This window comes from Typopeltis vanoorti, chromosome 9 (genome assembly GCF_054136105.1).
Source record: "Typopeltis vanoorti isolate ZY-2024b chromosome 9, IOZ_Tvanoo_1.0, whole genome shotgun sequence".
Classification (NCBI taxonomy): Eukaryota; Metazoa; Arthropoda; class Arachnida; order Uropygi; family Thelyphonidae; genus Typopeltis; species Typopeltis vanoorti.
The window spans coordinates 83,593,714-83,611,270 of NC_143557.1; the positions used below are offsets into that span (position 1 = coordinate 83,593,714).

The following is a 17,557-nucleotide window of genomic DNA, read 5'->3' on the forward strand; positions in this document are numbered from 1 at the left end:
CATTTTAGTACTTCAGAATTTCAAATTTAGGCTCCCCAGAAATTTATTAAATTTCATGCAGCCAGAGAGAAGTTATTGCTACATATTATTGAGCATCCATAGCTTAATCGGTATAGACTAAGCCCTTTGGTCGGAAAGACCTAGGTTCGATTCTTGTCTGTGACGTAAGGAACCTTTATCTGGTCTCTTTCAACTAAAGGCGAGTTGGTCTCATACAGAGGTAGGGTTTTTTTTTCTACCTGGAAACTCTAGTTTTTCATCCCCTAGAATGGGCAAACCAGCCCCATGAATACATGCATCTACAGACATAGGATACTCTAGGGGGCATAGGGCTAACCACGTTATCCTTGAATTATGGTCAAGAAATCCAAGAATGGTTGGAAGGTTGTGGGTGCTTAAGTGCCTGTTAGAATCACTGATGAATGAAAAATTATTATTATTATTTCATGACATCTCGAGGGAATCAAGGACTCATTGTGGGAGAGCAATCTACTCCTACTTTGCTAAATACATCTCATCCTCTCCACTACTACTTAATTCTCCTACCATGACACTACTACTATCAATGTCATCTACTGCCCATCATCACCAACAATAGAATTTTTTTTTTTCTTTCTGTAAATTGCATGTGTTCTGTAGTCAATTCTTCACAGAATTCCATACTACTATTTTTAAAATGTGACAATCCAGTTTTCATTTTTAGATAAGTGATTTTATTATTATTATTATTATTATTATCATCAGTCCCAAGCAAGAAATGTAAAATCCATAGCACATTAGTGCTTTGTCAGGGCCAGGAAATGGAAAGAGAGAAGGAATCTTGATTGATATTCTTCTTGAATCACTAGAGATAGTTGTTCTTGGGTAACACTAGGCTGATCCAGAAATTCAAGTTGAAATGAAATGAGACAGAAACTGGTTCAGTGGGTTTGTAGATGGACTGTGAAAGGATGTTGACAAGCTCTCATGTATGTTTCTAAATGCTTAGAGGAAAGTGAAGGAATGCCATATGCTAGCTGAGTGAAACAGCAAGTACAGAAATATCTGATCTGACGAACAGGTATAAAGCAGAAACAGACTATCAACAAGACAGCAATTGGAGTGAATCTGTGAAGGATTATTATTTGAATAAATATCTCTTATTGGCAGCATAAGATTTCTAGAGGTTGGTGTGGTGAACCTCATCACACCAACCTGTATGTAAGAATGCTATTCCAAGGTTAGAGGAAAAGAATTTTTATGCAGTAGTTGTACAGATAAGAATGTCATGAGTAGGGATGCTATGGTTGTCTCTGTCAGGAACTAGAAGTGCATGTCATCTTGAGAAAACAAACCTCATCCCATATGGAAGACAGGTTAGTAAATATAACCAGAATTCAGACAGTTTATTTTTATTTTATTTTATTTTTTTATAAGAGTAGACCAAGTACTGATAACATTAAAGTTGAGATTCTAATCCAAATGAAAAATGGCATGGAAACTCACTATAGAGGATTTTCAAGGTTAAAATACTAGAAGGAAAAATGAAGCATATTATCAGCAAAAACTAGGATTTGAGACGAGAGAGAGAGAGAGAGAGAAAATATTCCTGTATAGAAAGAAGAGGGTACATGAAAGAAATGAACTCTGGATTATTCCACCACTGGGAGGAAAGTGTGAAGAAAATAAAACATCTACTACATGGAGAAGGAGCAAAAGCATAAAATCATCAACCAATTACAAGAGATGGAAAGGCAACCCACAGGATAGCAGTTTTCTCAGCAGACCAAAAATCTATACCTAATTAAATGTCATGAAAATGTCCAGAAAAACTAAACAAGCCAATACAAACACTTTCATAGTACAAGTCCAAAAAGTGGTGAACACCTTCAGAGTATACGTTCAAAAGTGGTGACACATGCAATGATATTTGCTACGGAGTGGTAAAATATTTATTGGTGCTTTCATCATAAAAACAGTAACTTTAATGAAATGAAGGCAATGAAATAAAGGCAGATTTGTAGGCTGAGTTATCTACTTTGGGGGAAGGAATGGAGTGAATACACATATTCTGACAGCTGCTTTATCAATATATGTAAGAAATGATGCCTGCTGAATATAACATGGATACTAGAGGTGTTCCAGAATATATATTTTGAGAAAAAGTCTTCAATAGTTTATAGTACTACCAAATTTAAAGGACAATTACAGCCAGAAGCATTTGAATTTTTTGAGTTTTACCACTGATAAATTTATTCATTATCCATAACTAAACAAGAATATTTGGGTTATCCTAATTCCAAATAAATTCATTAATAAGTATAAACAAAAGCTAACATTTAAATAATAATAACAGCATCCTTTTCACTGAAATAAATCTACTTTTATTTTTCCATTAATACTTACTTCTTCAGCCTGCATCATTTTGAAGATTTCTCCAAATTCAGATTTCTCTCCTGTACTGATTACAATGCCCTAAATTATAAAAAGATATATAAAATAAAATTATAAAAATACATAAAACCATACCCTACAATATGGCATTTAATAAGAAATGTTTTTTAAATCCTTTCTGTTAAAACCAAAGAGAAATGACAGTACACAATGATAAAATGGTCTTCTTTTGCAAGAGCATTCTGATATAGTAGCAGCATTTGTTATCACCCCAGTTACACTGTACAAAATTTTGTACATGTTGTTTAAGGTCAGAGATAGGTGACTGGTGGAAGACCTCCATATAGTGTGCTAAGAATGCAGAGAATCAACCAAGTTTCTGACCCTTGCCTTCCCCATGGTGCACCTTGTTAAAAATTATTCATATGGATACTATGGCAAATTGGGACAGAAGATCAAACTGAACCGTGCATTAGATTAAATACCAAAACACTCAAATATGATAATCCAATATGATAAAATGCTATAATGGCTGAGGTGTTGCACTATAGGTGGTGACTCGTAGTGTTTGCTGTGTTTAGAAAGCTTTGAAAGCTAAGCTGCTTATTTTAGAAAAACCAGTGATTCTGATAAAAATTGTATTAGAAATATTGTGATGTTAATCAGACACTTGTTCTTAAATATAAGTTATTTTGCAGGGTAAGTTACAAAGCATGGCACTGACACAAAGCAGAACAATAGTGTCCAAAGCATCAATGTTCAAGAAATTCAGCTATATGGATTTCATTCAATGCAACGTCTGTGAAATATACTTGTTACTGCAAGTGAATGGACTTTGGTTCAAAAGCAAGAGTGGTGAAAGGTGTGTTGAAAATAATAAAAAGTGAGTGTCAGTACTATGGGTTAAGTCGAGAGATTGAAGCAGTATATGATTATGTGCAACAATGTGCGTGACTGTATAGCAGAAGATAGGATTGAGAGAGATAGCAAGGTTATGCAGAATGCTACACAGGATGAAGTATGAGTTAGAGTGAATGCAGAAATGCTTGGCAAGTGGTTCAGTTAAGAACAGAAAGAATGAGGTGTGCAAAAAAGAAAGGAATGCTTGATTAAGAGGAAAAAAAAAAAATTAAAGAGAAAGTCTAGTATAGCAATTCTATTATAAGAAGTGTGCTTGAAAAGATCAATGAAATTGTGACTACTGGGTGCAAAGATTAATGATATTAGCAAGCCTATTCAAATGCAAAAGGGTAAAGTAAAAGAGTTGGTAGTTTTGGATGGAACAAATGATTTAAAAGGAGACAATGGTATGAACAAGTACAAGTAAGAGTTATTGAAAGTAGCAAAAGAAAAGACTGAAGGAATTACAATACAGAGTCAGTTGTCACGGTATTACAGAGCTAAGTTGAGATGAAGAGTCATAATAGTAAACGAGTCATGAGCTATGCAGGAGGAATGATTATGGAGGTTATGGATGTGTGGAGTGAGTTTGACAAATGAAAAGTCTTATACAAGGTGGATCGATTGCATTTGAATGGAGTTGGTGTTCGGTGTCTGAAAAAAGTGTTGATTGAAGTGAGATTTAACGTGCAAAATCAGAAAAACTAAAGCTTTTATGGGGAAAGTCACTAAGTGAGTATACAGATGCCAGTGAGGCAGTTGTGTGTAAGAATGTGCAAAAAATGCCTCAATTAGTACTGCTGGCATGAAGCCAGAATGGGATAGTTAGTATAAAGCATAAGGACAGCAGTGGGCCTAGAGGGCTATTGCACTTTATATACATTGATGCCAGGTGCATTCAGAACAAAGGGAAGGAATTTTGGGCATTTCATCTTGGCCAAAGGTTATTGGCATTATTGAGACAGAAGAATATAGTGACTGGGAAGAGAATGTGAAAGACATAGTATTTTTTTTTAGGGAGGATAGAGAGAAAAAAATGGGAGGGGTATTGTTGATGATTCCCAATAAACAACCAAAGAGAGTAGGAGTTCAACTGCAGGTCTGTGAAATCTGAGGCCATTTGTTGTGAGATAGAAGCCAGAAGGACAAAATATACAGATGGTTGCTGCTATACACCTAGGGATGTGAAGGATGAGGATAGTATGCATCAGCAAATAAGCTCAATGAATTGAGGGTGGGTAATTATTATGGGAACATAGACTGGAAGGAGGAAAGGACACGTTGAAGGAAGGAAATGGAATTTATGCAGTTACTAAGGGATAATTATCTGAGGCAGCATGTGATGGAATGTACTAAGTGTCTGAGAGTGCTAGATCAAGTAACTGCATCAGAGAATTTGTCCATAGCCAAGATGACCACAATGCCACCAAGTGATGAGAGTGATCACTTGGTCTTTACCTGCAAGGAAGCAAAATGTATAAATCAATTATTTTTCTCTTACATGTGTGAAGTCATTATTTAAACCATTATACTATGACTAACGCACGTCTCTATTAAACATTTCATAACTTACTTTACAGTGAACATTACTTGGGGTCGAAATTTTAGTCAGAAATTTTAGTAAGCTACATCTAAAGAGATCACACTTGTGTAACTAACTTGTGTTTCTAAAGTGATGTCGTAATGCTGGTTTAATTCCCAATTTTATCAAAATGAAGTAGACTATTAAATCTTGCTCTGTTCATAATATTTACCAAAGAGCCAGCAAGGACTAACACTCTGAAAGAATACATTATGTTAAGAAGCTCTTCTTTTCTAATAACATTTCTGAACTTGAATCTATACTACAGAATAATATTAGTTCTGAACATTTTCACTTAATCTGTAGAATTTCTCTTTAATTCAGACAGATGTGCTAACTTAAATGATAAACAGAAGTTGATTTGTAAGTCTGAATTATTAGAAAACAAAGAAGCAGTCTTTTCATTCAGCAACCACCAACTCTGTCCATGAAAAATGGGTCATAAATTTAACTAACTGTCCTTTTACCAATGATGAATTAAGTGTATTGTCACAAGGTCCAGATTTTGTTATAGCACCTTGTCATTTGCCTCATTTAGACTTTATGGTAGGTGTACAAAAAAAAAAGCATTAAGGAATCACATACAGATGACACTAACAAGCTAAGGTTTGAGATTGCACAGATTTTGTATAAAGCTAAACCTCCTTCACCGAATATATCTTTACCTGAATTGCAGGCTCTGTGATATTTATGCAGAAATAACAATGTAATAACAAAGCCTGACAAAGGAAATGCAATGATACTCATGGACAGAGATCCTATGCAAAGCCACCCAAACAAATTGAATAAAGTATTAGCTCATACATATTCTTCAGATGCTAATACTACAGAAAAGTTGCAGATACATCATGCTCATCCCTCACATATTTATAGTCTTCCTAAAGTACAAAAATATGGTTATCCATTATTTCCAATAGTTGACTGCATAGAATCTCCTACTTATTATTTAGCAAAATCTTTCAAGACTACAACAAAATGTTACTGGAAAAATCACCTTTTATATCAAAATAGTTTTGACTTCAAAGAAAAAATTAAAGATCTTCAAGAGTTCCGAAATGTTGGTTTCCTTTGATGTGGTTTCACTCTTTACAAATATACCACTTTAAGAAACTCTTCAGCTTTTACAAGTAGACTTCTCTGATGACATTGTTAAATTATTCAAGTCTACTATCAATGCTGGTTATTTTATTTGGCATAATAAATTATTTCAGCAGATTGATGGTAGTGCTTTGGCTGATTATTTTATGGAGCATTTAAAGGATCGGATTTCTAACACCATTTTTCCTTGATATCACATTTGTTTATGTTTTGTGGATGTTATTTTTCTAATCTGGTCTCACTCTAAAACTGAACAACTTCAATTTCTGGATAAAATTAACTCCTTATATACTTCATCAAGTTCACTACTGAATGTGAATCTAACAACAGTCTTCCCTTTTTGGATACTTTAATACATCATAACTCTACTGGTAATATTGAATTTTCTGTTTACAGGAAGCCATCTTTTACAGGCAGCATATATCCATGCCTCTTCACACTATCCTTGTACACTTAACACACAATTTGTTCTTCTGAGTCTCTTCGATAAATAAATTCGAAAACTAAATAAAATAAAACTTACCCTATTACTTAATGGATACAGCGAGACATTGATACAGAAAATATTTGATAATTATCCTTCCTCTTCCACATTACAATCTGATGTTAAAAGGATCAGCATACCTTAAAGGAACATCGAAACAAATAACAAGGATCCTTCATAAATAAAATTTGTATATACCTTCAAACCAGCCCAGAAGTTGCCATTTTACTTACTGCCGAAATATTGGAATATAGATTAAAGTTTAATTTTAATTTATATCATTTGTACGTTGTAATTCCTTAAGTAACTTAATAAGCATGTATAACCAATGTCTAAGCCTTTCTACGAGAATGCCTATCAAAGATATTGGAAGTTTTTTTCACTTGGTTATACTATAAATTAAAGATACAATATCACCTCTATGCTTGCCTGGTGTTAATCAAATACTCTGTTTTTGTCATCTTTGCCACTTTTGATGGACTGGTCATTCTGATACTATTAGAATCCAAGAACATCAAGATTATATTACTGAAATAAAGAGCCAAAAGGCTTCATTTCAGCAATGCAAAATTATTCAAATTAAGTAGATATTGAATCCAACATTATTACAAGGCCAACTAGAGAAACTACAAGAGTTTCATGCAGAATATATATAGAAACTATAAAAGTTTCGGCAGATCCAAGCGTAAGCAAACCTTTTAAAGTTTTTTTTGGACTCTGAAAGTTCAGGCCTTGTTTCTCATTTTCATGTTACTGACACTACACAGAGTTCACTGAAACCAAACCAAGTTGCTACTAAAGGTTCAAATCTGATAATCTATTTTTTGTATTCATTGTGAAGCCCTATGCCACTGTCCTAATCTTAATCACACAGGCTGTATTACTATCTCTTAAGTTCTGGAAAGTCATTGCTGTTAACTTAATTAAATAAATAAAATTAATTAAATAATTTTATTTAATTAATTAATTATATATCGATCTATACAAACATCTCTAAAATCAAAGTGTTTTGTCATACTGTACAGCTGTGACCAAGATGTGATATTATACACAATGCTGTATGACTTGCTCTTGTATTCAGAATTTAAATGTTGTTACCAGTTCTTCTGCCTTCTTCCTGAATGAAGCTCATGTCATATTGAATGAAATATACGGAAGTAATAAATTCTATTTGGTTTTTTCTTACATGTGTGAAGCTGTTGTTTAAAAACATTATACTATGTATAGCAGTTTGATGTGTATGATATTGAGCTTCCCAATGCAGGGAGAAGATACTATTCCATGCAGGGTGATCTGGGAGAGATTTTATTTTTAGGGCGTAATTAAGAGACAACTGTTTCCGTTGAAGTGATAGAGCCGGTTCATTTGCTTCTACATAGAGACTTGGAGTGGGTGAGGTGCGAAAGGCACCAGTAGCTATCCGTATACCCTGATGATGGATGGAATCCAACCATCGTAGGTTACTCTGTCTTGCCGAACCATAGACTTGGGACCCATAATCCAACTTTGAACGTATAACTGCACGATAAAGATGGAGCTCGATCAGCACCCCACCCAGTAGAGGATAGAGTGCAAAGGAGGTTCAAAATTCTTTTGCACTTTTTTCTTAGTAGATGAATGTGTGCTAGAAATGTGAGTTTTCTGTCAAAAATGACTCCCAAGAACTTGGGAGTTTCTGTAGTTACTGGAATAACAGTAGGTCCCATTCTTAGTTCAGGATCTGGGTGATGAGTACGTTTTCAACAGAAGTGTACACAGACAATTTTTTCTGTTGAAAACCTAAACCCATTATTAAGAGCCCACAGAGAGACATGATCAATTGCTTGCTGAAGTTGTCTTTCAATTATCCTCATGTTATGTGAGTGACAGTATATTGTGAAGTCATCAACATATAGAGCATCTGCAACGTTTATGACATGACTTAGCTCAGCATCTACTGGAGGTACAAAATTTTGTTCCGGAATGGCTTCAAACCATATTTTTTCTAGCAAGCATTCAGTGTAGAGGGTTGCAATTCCTTAATGGAAAAATAAATAATAACGAAAATAAAAGATAAATAATAAACTGTCTCAAGCATGGAAAACTCTATCCATGTTTGAGACAGTGTTATGTTTGGGTTAGATTCCATTTTTTCCAAATTTAATTGGAATGTTCGTCAAATATAATATGACTTAAATCTTGATATTATTCCTTGGTCAAGTGGTTGAGCAAGTGAAGTAGTATTAGGCTGCAAAAAAAGTTATTTTAATATTTGGATGGCTTAAATTTGTTGGACGGCCTGGTGCATTATCAAAATTAATAGAATTTTGAAGTCAATATTCTTTTTCTTTGTGTAACTTTCTACATCTGGTACAAAACACTTGAAAAAACAATTTTCAAAAATGCTAGGTGTGACCAATGCCTCTTTGTTAGCCCGTCAATACACAGGTAGGGTGGACTTGTCGAGCCCTTTTATAGCACGAGGATTTGATGATAGGTTAATAAACATTGATTTTGTTATGTAATCACCTGATGCATTACTACAAAAGAGTATAGTAATTGTATCTTTGGAGACTTTGAATCCAGGAGCTGATCTTTCATTTTTCGAAATATAGGTGCGTTTTGGCAGCTACAGCCATAGAATATACCGGGAGGCATAGGGCTAGTCACCTTATCCTCAGGATGGGTACAACTTATAAGGGCTAAAGATATCTCTGTAACAGGCCAATAGGCCTAACACATAGAAGGAAAAAGTGAAGAAGAAGAGGTGCGTTTTGGCATTTTTTCCCCCCCTGGATTCATCTGCAATGAACACTGGGTCTGCACTATAACCACCTTCTTCAATGATTTTTAAAAGTTCTCCAGGGTATTTCTGGGCAGCGTCTACATCTGCTGATGCTGATTCTCTCTGGATTTTAAAATTATGCAAAGAAAACTGCTTTTTAAAATTTTCAAATCAACCCTTACTGGCACAAAATCCATGCTGAGAGCTTTATTCTGAAGCATCTTGATCAAGTTCTTTTAAATGTTTATACAATTTCAGAGCTTTTTGTTTAATAAGATTTCCATCCAAAGGAATTTTCTTTTGAGTGTAATCCTCTATCCAAATCATTAGAGATTTCTCCATTTTTTCCAGTAGAATATCATGTACACGAGCAACTCACTTTGCTCTTTACCACGGACCCAGCAATAACACTTTCTTGGATTTTATGTTCATTTTGTTTGATTGTTCGAATTGTTGATTCATTTAAACCCAAAGTCCTTGCAACAACTAATGGTTTTTCTCCATTTTCAACCGATCCAAGATTTTAATTTTTTCTTCAAGAGAAATGAATTTTCTTTCAATGTTGATTTTTTCCCCTTTTGTTGCAGTTTTAGTGGCCATTTTATATAAAAATAAAATTTTTACATAAAAAAAAAAAGCATTACATATTAATGATGTATGTAACTCAACAGAAAATAAAGTGCTCAGCTTGAGATTAACATACTTATGATTTTTAATGCGCTTTCCTGGCAGAAAACGAAGACAATTTTCAACAATAAAGACTTTATATGGTAAACAATTGATGTATACATGCATGCTAAAGGATATTTCCCCTAATATAAATTCGCTACTTATAACTACATGCACGCTACGGGCAGACACAAATTTAACGAAGATAAAATTTGATTTTTAAGTCGTGCAGTGAAAAATATATGAAAAGATAAAGGGTTACTACAATTTGTACACCACGTTACATCAAAACCTGCATTGTATAAGTATCACGTTATACGAGGGTTACCTCTACTGCTAAAATTGTTGCATGGTAGTAAAACTGTACAGTATCTTGCAGTTTTGGTGGGCTTCTAATGAGCATTAAGTTCAACCTATTTATTAGAAAACATAGTAATACAATTCACGTGTGCATACTGTCTGCCGTAAGTAATGGCTGTTAGAATCTGCATGTAAGTTTCATCAGTATGGTAAAAAATGTGCCAATGTTTACACTCCATCAACTCTTAAAATGTCTGAAGTGTTTTAGGGATAATAAAAAACATTCACGTAAGAGATGTTCTGGCAAACCATCATGAATAGATTAACAGGTCAGTGTCTTTTCATCAATAATAAATATTACATGTATGTACGTGAACTAACCATACATTTACATATCCACTATAATCTGTCAATACATATATGAACACTATCTCATGTAGATATGATCCCAAAATTCAAATATCACACACTAATATCAGCACAAGCTCAACAGAAAATTTGTCTTGAACTATAAACAGTTCAAACTAAAGTTTTAAAAAATAAATAATTTACTATGTACTAGGAACTTCAAATGTGATGGATTTTTACCTATCAAATAGTGTTGCTAAAGGACAAAAACATTAAAAACATCAGTATATTAAAGATACTGTCTTGTTTTTAATATATATTAAAACAAACAAAATTAAAACATCTTGTCTTTAAATTTGATCTGAGTAAATTTCATACATGATTTATTATTATGATTTTTCATTCTTGTCATTTTTCTGATAAGATTTTAAATGACTTAGGCATATATTAAAAAAAAATGCAGCATGGGATATAAAATGCAACATACTTTACCATTACCACATCGAACTAATGTTCCCATAAAAGCTATATTATAACGACTGGTTATTCCATTTGCTTTTTCTAATGCTGTGATAACCTTAGTTGATGGCTCTGTTTCTCCAGTAAAACTACTCTCATCTATAGCTAAATCAACTGCCTGAAAAAAAAGAAAAAAAAAACATTAAATAAAGTATATCTTCCTAAATTAAAATGGACAGAACAAAAAAATAAATAAACAATAAGCTTTTATTGACTAATGTTAATATTTATAGTGATATCTTTATACTAGTTCAAGATACAAAAGTGCAAAGAGATCTTATCTGATCGTTTAGTTAAAAGCAGAACAAAATAACTATTCTACTGAAAAGAAACATATACAAAAACTATGAAAGTTTTACCAGAAAGTCAGGTTTCAGAAGTAAACTGTGGACGCGAATATATATCAGTAGAAAAAAACAAAATTTAAACATTTTGAAAAAAAAAGAACCAAAACTTGAAGAAACAATGGCAAATTATGACAAAAAAGTTAAATGAATCAGATGGTATATGGTGAAGCTGTTTGTAAGAATAGAGAAATCAGAACATCATTTTGAACTTGAAAATTTAAAAAGGTATTCCTGGGAGAGAAAAATATATATCATAAGTTCTTTGCTAGTCTGTCAGCAGATATGCCAGAGAGAGAGAGAGAGAGAGAGAGAGTGAGAGAAATGTAAGAAAGCCTGTATTTAAACAAAAGGTCACTGAAGACTGCTAAGAATACAGAAAATAAATATCAATGAAGGCAAAATATTCTAAAACCTGTTGGAAAAAGTTTAGAAATGAGGAAAGAATACCGAGGAAAGACATCACAGATTATCATCTGTGATGTGGTCTTTTACACTAATACTTTAAGATACAAATATTTGACTAAAGAAATTAATTAGAAAGATTGCTAACTGACATTAGCAGTGACAAAGCAATAATAAAAAATATTAAAGAGGAATGCATTCAGAAGTACACATTAATACAAGAGAAAGAAAATGCCATGAGGGCTCTACTCTAGATGATTAGAGTAGAAATCTCATAGTATCCATCTGTAAAAAAGGAAATAAAAGTGGATGCAAGAATTATAGAGAAATTTCCCTGCTGAACATTCCAGGTAAGATTTATACAAGCATACCTGAAAGGGGGATAAGAAAAAATATACAAGAGGGAGCTTGGTGAAAAAAAAAAAAAAGTTGGTTTGCCAAACATGGATTGTCAGGATAAAATTTTACTTCTAAGACAAAGAGTTGACAAATTATGGAAATATAATTTAAATTCAAGTTTTGTAGATCTGGAAAATGCATGATAAGCTATTCAAACACACTAAAACTGCATTCTGTAAATAGGGTGCATGGTGTAAGTCAGCATGCAAAACTGAAGGAGGTACAGGAAGATGGTTTGTGTACAAGCAGGATTAAGACCAGGGTGCACACTATCTCCATTGCCATTCATCATCTATATAGATCATATAATAAAAATAAAAAAAATGTCAAGTAAACCTAATATTAAAATTAGAAATGTTAATCTTGGTTCTTTATTTTATGTAGATGACATTATACTCTTAAATTTAGTAGAAAACGTAATGCTAAATAAATTGAATAATTGCTAGACTTTTTTTAAATAGATATCAGTATTAAAAAAGAAATACAAGGTGGCCATAAATTAACTTTCCCTCTTTGGAGGTATCTGTAGCTAAAACTAATACATGGAATGAGATAGCATTTTATATTGAGACTTTCGAAGGTGTGGGGAGATTAATTCCATGAAAAAAAGATTTAGTACCAAAAGTTGCCAATAGAGGAATTTTTGGCGCTGGGGAAGCCGAATGCAGTCAGATATTTGCAGTAAATGGAGGTAAAAAGGATTATGCAAATTTTACTGTGTGTATGTGACAGTAGCACCACCAATTCCACTTAAAAAGGGATTGGGAATGTTCAGGCAGTTATTTGAATGACTGACGAATTGTGCTCAATATGCGTCTTACCTTGCCTCAGCGTGCTTTATTTGTTAAGTTGTTTTACCTTAAACAATGCAATGCTGTAGCTGCCCTTCAGGAATTTAGAAGGCTTCATAACCTGCATATAGAATATAATGTCAGCTGTAGCACTGAGAGCTATGATTAAGAAGTTTGAAGAAACTAGATCACTAGGGGTTAGACCTGGCAGAGGAAGGAAATCAGTGCCAGTAAAGTAAAATCAGAGACAGTAAAGGACGTTGCTACTGCGGTGTTCGATAACACAGGGACCAATACTGGTCCAAGCGCTCGTGCCATAGCTCGCAAACTTGATATGGCTTATGGTACAGCCTGGAAAATCTTATGGAAAATGCTTCACTTCTATCCATATAAGTTCAGTCGTGCAAGCACTAACTATCGCAGATTATGATAAGCGCATGACCTTTATGCTAATGTTTCTTGCCCGAATGGAGGTCGACAATGACTGGCCTTGGCGAATATTGTGGGGTGATGAGGCTCATTTTTATCTGCATGGGTCGGTCAACACTCACAATTGCAGAATTTGGGCATCTGAACATCCCAAAGCGATCGAGCAAGTACCACTGCATTCTCCAAAAGTAACCGTGTGGTCCTATTATTAAATCGGCTTCACAGCCGATTTAATAATAGGACCATACTTCTTGGAGCGTATTTACCCCTACAGGTCCTGTAACCTGCTCCATTACTGGATAGATTTATCGACAAATGCTGGAAAATTTCGTCATTCCTGCATTGCAGCAAAGACAGTGTTTGGACTCCATAATTTTTATGGAGGTTGGAGCACAGCCACACGTTGAACGTTCAGTACAGCTCCTTTTACGCCAACATTTCAGTATTGAGAGGGTTATCAGTCAGCTCTTTCCAACGGAATGGCTGCCTCGATCCCTGGACATCACTCCATGAAACTTTTGGCTGTGGGGGTATTTGAAATCCGTTGTGTATGTTGGTGGCGTTCCCAACTTGCATGTCTTGAAAGAGAACATAAAACAGGCTGTTATGAACATCCAATCTGACTCCTTATGCTCAGCTGTAGAGCATGTCGCATACCGGATGCAATTTGTTGTACACAAGAAAGGTCAGCACACTGAAAATCATGTATTTGGTCCAGAGGACCCCAATTCTGATGAATAAAATATTATTTCCTGTGAGTTCGATCACTACATTAATTTCTGTCTCTCTTGCAAGTTGTTGTTTTAGTTTAATTATTATTATTCTTATTATCATTGTTGCTTACACTGTCGAAATGTTATTATTCCATTTTATCTGCCTTTAATGTAATTATCCACTTGTTTTCAGCTCTGCCAGTGCCTAAATTTCCCATATCAACGACTTTTGGTACTAAATCTTTTTTTTTTTTTTCACGGAAATCATCTCCCCATGCCTTCAAAAGTCTCAATATAAAATTTGGTCTCATTCCATTTATTGGTTTTAGCTACAGATGCCTCCAAAGAGGAAAAGTTATTTTATGGCCACCCTATATCATGAAGACAGGCAGGAACATGGAAAACAAATGCATTCTAAATTGAGAATCTACAGAACAAATACAGTCAACTTGCACTATAACAAATCTGTAGAGACCAGAAAAACAGTCTGTTATAGTGAGCACTGTACCTATGCAGATTTGGATGGAAATTTTTTATAGTTGTTGCAGTTAACTAGTGGGTTATAATGATGTTTTACTGTAGTGAGTCATTACAGGCATAATTTTTAGTGAGATGACAAACTAAATATGGAAATAGATAACAGAATAAGCAAAACTAGTATGGTGGGGACATTAACTGCAGAAATTAGTCAAAACACTAACTAGAATTATGCAGAAAGTTCTTAAACCAAATTTAACTTATGTATTTGAGAGTTCTGTTAGAAATAAAATGGTTGACCAAAGACTAAAGAACAGATATGAGAATCCTTAGAAAGGAACTTGGCTTGTTTAAGTCTAATCCGTGCGGTAAGCCTAGTGGCTATGCGCTTCGCAACCATATGCCTGGGGAAGGAGTGTCCTAGGTTCGATTCCCATTGATGACGTGAGCAGCTCAAGGATCTTCCTCAGCCATAGCCAAGTTAGCCATTCTTGGGCATGGATAGCAAGATCCCCCCTCCCCCCCAGTTTAACTGGAGTTTTTCAAACTGGCCCCATGAACACACACCGATTACATTCATGAACATCGCCCTCAGGGGATGCAGCAAAGGAGTGGCGAATTGGCTGCATTAATACACCAGTAATCCTCATCAAGATGGGACTCAACTGGTCCTAGGATGGACGAGAAGGACAGGAACGGAGGAGAGCTAAGCTAAGGTAGTGTTGCTTAAACATGAGAGGAAAGCTTAAGATATCAGGATGGTAGGAAAAAGATCGATATCTAGGTGGCTTAATAACGTCTCAGAAGACTGATATGTCTCTCTCGGATCTCCTCATGTCTGAGGACTCGTGACCTTCCTGATGATGCTTTGCCATTTCTTTTTTTCCTGTGCCTCTCTTATTGCTTGTTCTAGTTTAAGTTCAGTGATTCTTGATATCTGGTCAATCCACCTGTTGGGGGGATTTTCCTCTTTTTCTTTTCCCACATGGTTTACCTTGGATGATTACTTTTTCTAGGCAGTTGCCTTCCCTTCTACATGTGTCCAAAATATTGCAGTATTCTCTTTTCAATTATGTTTATCAGTCTTGTGTGGATATTCAGTTCTTCTAGAATACTTTTGTTTGTTCTCTTTTCTGCCCAAGACACTCTTAACAATCTTCTCCAGCACCAGAGCTCGAACGCCCCAATTCTTCTTCTGTCATCTTTTGTCATAGTTCAAGACTCAGAAGCATAGAAAAAGATTGAAAAAACTCAAGTTTTCTACAAGCTTAATTTTTGTCTTTTTGGAGATGTGCCTGTCTTTCCAGATCTTGGTTAAATCAGTCATTGCTTTTTTAGCTAGTGCTATTCTTCTTATCTCTTTTTTACACCCATCTTTTTTTTGTTATCATCACTCCAAGGTAGTTGAAATGGTCGACAATTTAAATTCCTTCTACATCTATCTCTTCTGCGTTGTTTAAAATCATTATTTTCTTTTATCCTGATTTATTCTGATATATAAGATCTGACAATACTGGAGACAATACTGTTGATAGGAAGCTGGCAATGATGTAAACTCAATCATGTAGTACTATCATAATATTCTGTACACCCCTTGGAGGTAGTACACAGAACAAATCTAATAATCATGATGAATAAGAAAAGCTGGTACAGTAGGTAACTAGTGGAACAAATTTATACAGAATAAGAGAGAAATCAGCAAATACGCTAAACTAGTAGTTTACAAAACAATGTTTAAAACAACATTCACTTTATTATTGATCTGAGAGCTGATGAAAGATCAGAGAAAAACAGTGCTGAGAAAAAATTAGGGAGGTGAACAGACAGCACAGATGTTTGCACAACATCTGTTGTGCAAAACCATGTTGGAAGTGAACATATTAGAGGTTTACATTGGTAGCATTCAAGAATGTGAGCAGAGGACTAATCTGAAGTGGCATGATTATATGAACAGAATGGGACACGAAAGGTTGCAAAACAGGTATTTTCTTTGCCAAGAAAAGACCCAAAGGAATACTAATATCTAAGGGAAACACACAGTTGTACACTAGAAAACAAAACGTGAAATCTGACCAAACTTGAAGTTCTGACAAACAACAGATTCATTTGGAAAACTGATGACACGAGGTTGGCAAAAATGTCAATTTAATCATGTAGCACCACCACAGTATCCTGTACACATCTTCCAAAGATCTTCTAAAAACTTCACTGAAATATAATTATTGCAATTTTACTACTTCAGTATTTTCTTGTGTTATGCATCTAAAAATATCCCACTCACTGTAGAAATTAGCTTTGCTTCCATAGCCTGAGATATCAACAATGGTAAGCATTAACAGTACGTATTTAGATTTTCATTTAATAGATTTAATTACAAAAATAATTTATTAATAATTAATCAAAGCAATGTGTATTTTATTTGAATAATAATTCAAGAAATATACAGTATATCCCACCTACATCTCTCTCTCACACACAACTTAACTAAATAAAAGAAGTGATTTAAAACACGTTTTTATTTACAAAGAGACATTTAGAGTCTTTAAAGGGGACCAGTGTCTAAAAGTATATTTACTAAATGATGATTCTTTTCTAAAAGAAACATGCAAAATTTCTCTTATATTCTGTAGATAACAGAATGAGCAAAGCTGGTATAATGGGGACATAAACTGAAGAAATTAGTCAAAACACTAACTAGAATTATACAGAAAGTTCTTAAAACAAATTTATGTATTATGTAATGGACCCACTATATCTGAAGAAAGAAGCTGGAAAGGTCTGATTTGGTAACAAAATTTTTAAAATACTGTGTAAAACTATTCAACAGAATCTTTAATTCTCTACAATATTTTTTGAGAACCCATATATCCTACAAGATTAGAGAAATAATACTGGTTCGACACCTATAGGATCTTCTCAAAAGTAAAAACGACTAAGTAAACTACCTGGCATGGATGTATCT

General features: G+C 34.3%; 1 protein-coding gene across 3 annotated transcripts in view; it reads right to left on the minus strand.

Moving 5' to 3' along the window:
• The window catches only part of SPoCk (secretory pathway calcium atpase), a 518,064-nt gene that overhangs the window by 318,661 nt on the left and 181,846 nt on the right, over nt 1-17,557 (minus strand). For all 3 annotated transcript variants that reach the window (XM_090398525.1, XM_090398527.1, XM_090398526.1), the window contains exons 7-8: nt 11,006-11,155; nt 2,386-2,454 (exon numbers count right to left, since the gene is read on the minus strand). In XM_090398525.1, the coding sequence (XP_090254651.1) occupies nt 2,386-2,454; nt 11,006-11,155 (219 nt within the window). The remainder of the gene's footprint in view (nt 1-2,385; nt 2,455-11,005; nt 11,156-17,557) is intronic.